At 37.6% G+C, this 4,907-nt stretch overlaps 1 protein-coding gene across 1 annotated transcript; it reads left to right on the top strand.

Annotated features, from left to right (window-relative positions):
• The first annotated feature begins 962 nt into the window (after positions 1-962).
• On the top strand, positions 963-1,835 carry LOC106302886 (glutathione S-transferase T3-like). Its single transcript, XM_013739292.1, has one exon. The coding sequence runs from the start codon at positions 963-965 to the stop codon at positions 1,833-1,835; it is 873 nt and encodes a 290-aa protein (XP_013594746.1).
• Positions 1,836-4,907: the final 3,072 nt, after the last annotated feature.

Raw genomic sequence — 4,907 nt, 5'->3', positions numbered from 1 at the left:
TCCTCGACGGCTGACGGAGCTCTCTGTCGATGGCTCTCTGCGAATCGCTCAGGTAAAGCTTCTGTTCCATGTTCTTCAATCATACATGTCTTAGGTTCAAATAGTTTCTTTCAATCTCGTTTTGTTTGTTGCTTTTTGATTGGGCTTCTCTGTGGTGATTAATATTATTTTTTGTTTCTGTCTTTTGGTTTTGTCTTTTGCGTGCTGAGATGAAGGGATCAAATCGCGTTTGATATGATCTGTGGAAGCTGAGGTTAGTGTTTGATATGTTCTTAATCCTCTTCTGTCTTAGATAAAATAGCTTCTGTAATGTGTACTGAAAAGAAAAGAATTAAAGTCTCAGTCTTTGTTTCAGAATTAAAGAAAAGAGGCTAATGTGTTCGGTGTTTGTGTGTTTAGATAGCTGGATCAAGTGTGCTTAAGAAAGGGTCATTTGACAGAGGAAAACACAGCATCAAAGGTTAGTCTTTCTCTCTTTCATCTGGTCGAAATGTGCTGGCGTAGCTTCTGGTCTGTAATGAAATGGTCTAGCTTATGTCTGAATGGTAGTTAGGGTAATTAATGGTTGCTTTAGTGTTCGGTTATGGTTGTCTCACTGTAATAAATAGAATTGATGGTGTGGTGTTAGTTGTTTGTTGTTAGATATATGTCAAGTCATAACAATTGAAGTGTTCTTTCCAGTTTTGTTTTAAATAGAATTGATGGTGTGGTGTTAGTTGTTTGTTGTTACATAGATGTGTTGGTTGTGTATGTTGAATGCGAAACCTCTCTCCTTCATTTTCTTGAAAGTTTTATAAGATGTGTCTTCTAGTTCCTTCTCCAACAGATGAATGCGCCTTCTCGTTCCTTCTCCTCTTTCCCATGTTTCTCCTCTTTCGCATGTGTCTTCTCTTTCTCCTCTGTCTCCTATGTCTCCTCTTTCTCCTATGTCTCCTCTTTCTCCTCTCTCCTTGACTTCGAAAATGGATTTCAAACCATTTCAGGACTCGGAAAATTTTGTTGAACTACTTCATAGTCAACAAAATGTTGTCTTTGGCAGTCAAGGACGTGTTCCAACCTCTTCATCGCAAGTGCCGTCCTTTGGAAGTCAAGCTGCGGAGCTTCCAGCAGAGCGTAAGGAAAGAAGGATGTGGACAGTGACAGAGGATATAGTGCTTATTAGCAGCTGGCTGAACACGAGCAAAGACCCCATTGTAGGGAATGAGCAGAAGTCTGCAACGTTCTGGACAAGAGTTGCAGCATACTTCTCGGCTAGTCCAAAAATTTCTGGCTGTGAAAAACGCGAGGGGAATCAATTCAAGCAACGTTGGCACAATCTGAATGAAGAAGTTTGCAAGTTTGTTGGGGCGTATGAGGCAGCCACAAGAGAGAAAACCAGTGGAATGAATGACAATGACGTTCTAAAACTAGCCCACGAAATCTACTTCAACAACCAACAAAAGAAGTTCAGCCTTGAACATGCGTGGAACGAGCTCCGTAACGACCAGAAGTGGTGTGAGCTCGCTACATCTAAAACTGAGAGCAGCTCCAAAAGGAGGAAGTTCGCTGATGGTTCACATTCAGGAGCAAGCTCTCAAGTGAATGAATGTGATGCTGGTGTAGAAGGAACTTCTCGTCCCCCTGGTGGTAAGGCTGAAAAAGCACGTGGAAAGAAGCCGCAGGTTGAGGGGCAAGATGTGTCTGATTATCAGCTCATGTGGAGCATCAAGAAGGATGACTTGGCAATGAAGCAACAACTCTCCAAGATGAGGCTACTTGAGAAGCTTCTTGCAAAGGAAAATCTAGCTGATTATGAAGAAGATCTCAAGAAAAAGTTTATAAATGAGTTAATGTAACTCTCGGCTTTATGTCTTCCTTATGTTTGTTTCATGTTCTAGTTTGTTTCATGTTCAAGTTGTCTCGGCTTTATTTCTTCCTTATGTTTCATGTTTCATGTTCTCGGCTTTAGAATCTAGTTGTTTCATGTTCTTGTTCTACTTAAATTTGTAATGATTTGCTCTCTTGTTCTAGTTTATGTCATGTTCTGTTTCTTGTTCTATAAGCAACTTAATGTTTTGGTGTTTTGTTGAGTTATCTCTTGATGTGGACAATTCTTTTATTTGTTTCAGGTAACGGGAAAGAAGAGACTACATTGGAGAGGAGCATCACGGGCCATTGTGATAATAAGGTAATGGGACCACTCATTACCATCAAAGCCACGTACCATGTTCTGTTTTCAAACGAATACAATACGTGGCATTGGTAGTAATGAGTGTTCCCGCTACCATATTGCAGTTGAAGATTCAAGCATCACGGGCCATTCAAGCATCACAGGCCACGTACCAATGTGTTGTGTCGGCAGGTGTTGTGTCGGCTTTTAGGACAAATTGTTGTCTCGGCTTGTGTTGTATCAGTTTGTATCAGTTTAGTTTTGTATCAGTGTGTCACGGGTTTCATCTTTCAGTTTGTCGGGTTGTTCAGTGTGCATGTGCATCACGCAGACACTAGCAGAGTAGCAATTAATTAGTCATGCATTTGATCGCAAGATCAGTTTGTATTGTTAAAACTCTTTGTTAAATTAGTGATGCATTTGATCAGTTGACTACTTCTCTCTACTACTTGTATTGTTAAAACTCTTTGTTAAACTCATCTTCTCTCTATTCTCTCTACTTCTAACATCTTCTCTCTATTCTCTCTATTGCTCTCTACTTCTAACATCGACCAAACTCATCTACTCTCTATTATCTCTCTATTTCTAACAAGACCAAACTCATCTTCCCTCTATTCTTTCTACTTCTAACAAGCAAACTCATCTTTTCTTTTTTTTCTCTCTCTTTGATCACAAGTTTATAAAACTCTTTAATCACTTCTATGGCTTCTTCTTCTCAAAACACTTTCGATGAATCATCTGATGATACATTTGATGACATATTTGATCAAAAATTTGATGAAAAATTTGATCAATTCTTTGATCAAGCGTTTGAGGATTTACTATTCCTGGTGCTCAAAAAAAAAAAACCCCGAGCTTATATCGAAAGAAATCGTGAAGAAGGGCATATTCGTTTATGGAATGATTATTTCAGTGATACTCCAACGTATCCTGATAATTTATTCCGACGACGTTTTCGAATGAACAAGCCATTGTTCATGCACATTGTTGATCGACTCTCCAACGAAGTTCTATATTTTCGGGAAAAGAAAGATGGTCTCGGAAGGATTAGTCTCTCTCCTCTTCAAAAGTGCACCGCAGCCATTCGTGTCTTGGCGTATGGTTCTGCAGCTGATGCGGTCGACGAATACCTTCGGCTCGGTGAAACAACAACACGGTTATGTGTGGAAAATATTGTAGAAGGAATAATATATTTGTTCGGCGATGAGTACTTAAGAAGACCAACACCGGCTGATCTTCAACGTCTACTTGATGTTGGAGAATATCGTGGATTTCCCGGGATGATAGGAAGCATCGATTGTATGCATTAGGAGTGAAAGAATTGTCCAACCGCTTGGAAAGGGCCATATTCTCGTGGTTCGGGTAAACCAACAATCGTTTTAGAGGCGGTTGCTTCATACGATCTCTGGATATGGCATGCATTTTTTGGACCTCCAGGTACATTAAATGATATCAATGTTCTTGATCGTTCACCTGTTTTTGATGACATAATAAGAGGTGAAGCTCCGAATGTCACTTTCTCTGTCAATGGAAGAGAGTATCATATGGCTTACTATCTCACCGACGGTATTTATCCGAAATGGGCAACTTTTATCCAATCTATTCCTCTACCACAAGGGCCGCAAGCAGTTTTATTTGCTCAACGTCAAGAAGCTGTCCGAAAAGATGTCGAGCGTGCTTTTGGAGTCTTGCAAGCTCGCTTTACCATTGTTAAAAATTCAGTGCTGTTTTGGGATAAAGTCAAAATTGGCAAGATTATGAGAGCATGTATCATACTCCATAATATGATAGTAGAAAACGAACGAGATGGATACACACAATATGATGTTTCAGAATTCCAGCAAGGAGAAGACAACAGAAGTTCACATGTCGATCTCACGTATTCTACATAAATCCCTACAAATATCGCAAACCAGATGGGTGTTCGGATAAGAATTCGTGATAGACAAATGCATCAACAACTTAAAGATGATTTGGCTCAACATATATGACATAAATTTGGACGTGATGAAGACAACAACTGAGCTCGGATGGTTCTTTCAAATAATTCTTCTTTATTTTACTAATCTTTGTTTTCATGTTTTAATTTTAAAATCTATGTTTAAAATGTAATCTTTTATGTAATAAAAAAAAATTTAATAAAAGAAAATTTAATAACTTTTTAAGAAACCCTAAATAAGAGACTTGCAATGGAGGGGAAAAATCTCAAAGTTCTTAAACATGTCTCTTACCAAAATTAACTCCTAAAATACTATTAAAAATAAATTAAGAGACCCATTAGAGTATATGGGATAAAGATTCTCTTATATATAGCAATAGATACGACCAGAGTTGTGCTTACAGTGTATTAAAAAATGCATCGCCTCAGGCCCCCGATTAATATAACTTTATTTGAGGCCTCAAAATTAAAAATAATTTTCAGTCTAGTGGTTTAGACTCATTTTGAAAAACTTTTCCCATGAGCTCGACTAACTCACCTTTTGAATTCAACTATTTTTTCTTCTATGATATAATTATAGCATATTTATTTAATAAATTTATTCTTTTAGAGTTTTAGAGTTGTGTATTTGGCGAAACAATTATTGTATTAGAAAATTGTTTTTAATATTGTTGGAAATAAGTTTATTTTTAAAACTTGCCTTAAATTTATTCTTTTATAGTTTTACAGTTGTGTATTTGGGGAAATGATTATTGTATTAGAAATTATTTTTTAGGGCTTTTTGCAAAAGTAACTCAAAACTTGAAGTCAAACAGAAAA

Source organism: Brassica oleracea, chromosome C7, assembly GCF_000695525.1.
Source record: "Brassica oleracea var. oleracea cultivar TO1000 chromosome C7, BOL, whole genome shotgun sequence".
NCBI lineage: Eukaryota > Viridiplantae > Streptophyta > Magnoliopsida > Brassicales > Brassicaceae > Brassica > Brassica oleracea.
The sequence above is the reverse complement of the archived record's forward strand: the minus strand, read 5'-3'. Positions and strand labels throughout refer to the sequence as shown.

What these genes read in the sequence shown, in the direction of transcription:
- LOC106302886 (XM_013739292.1), top strand. Translation starts at nt 963, where the DNA reads ATGGATTTCAAACCATTTCAGGACTCGGAAAATTTTGTTGAACTACTT.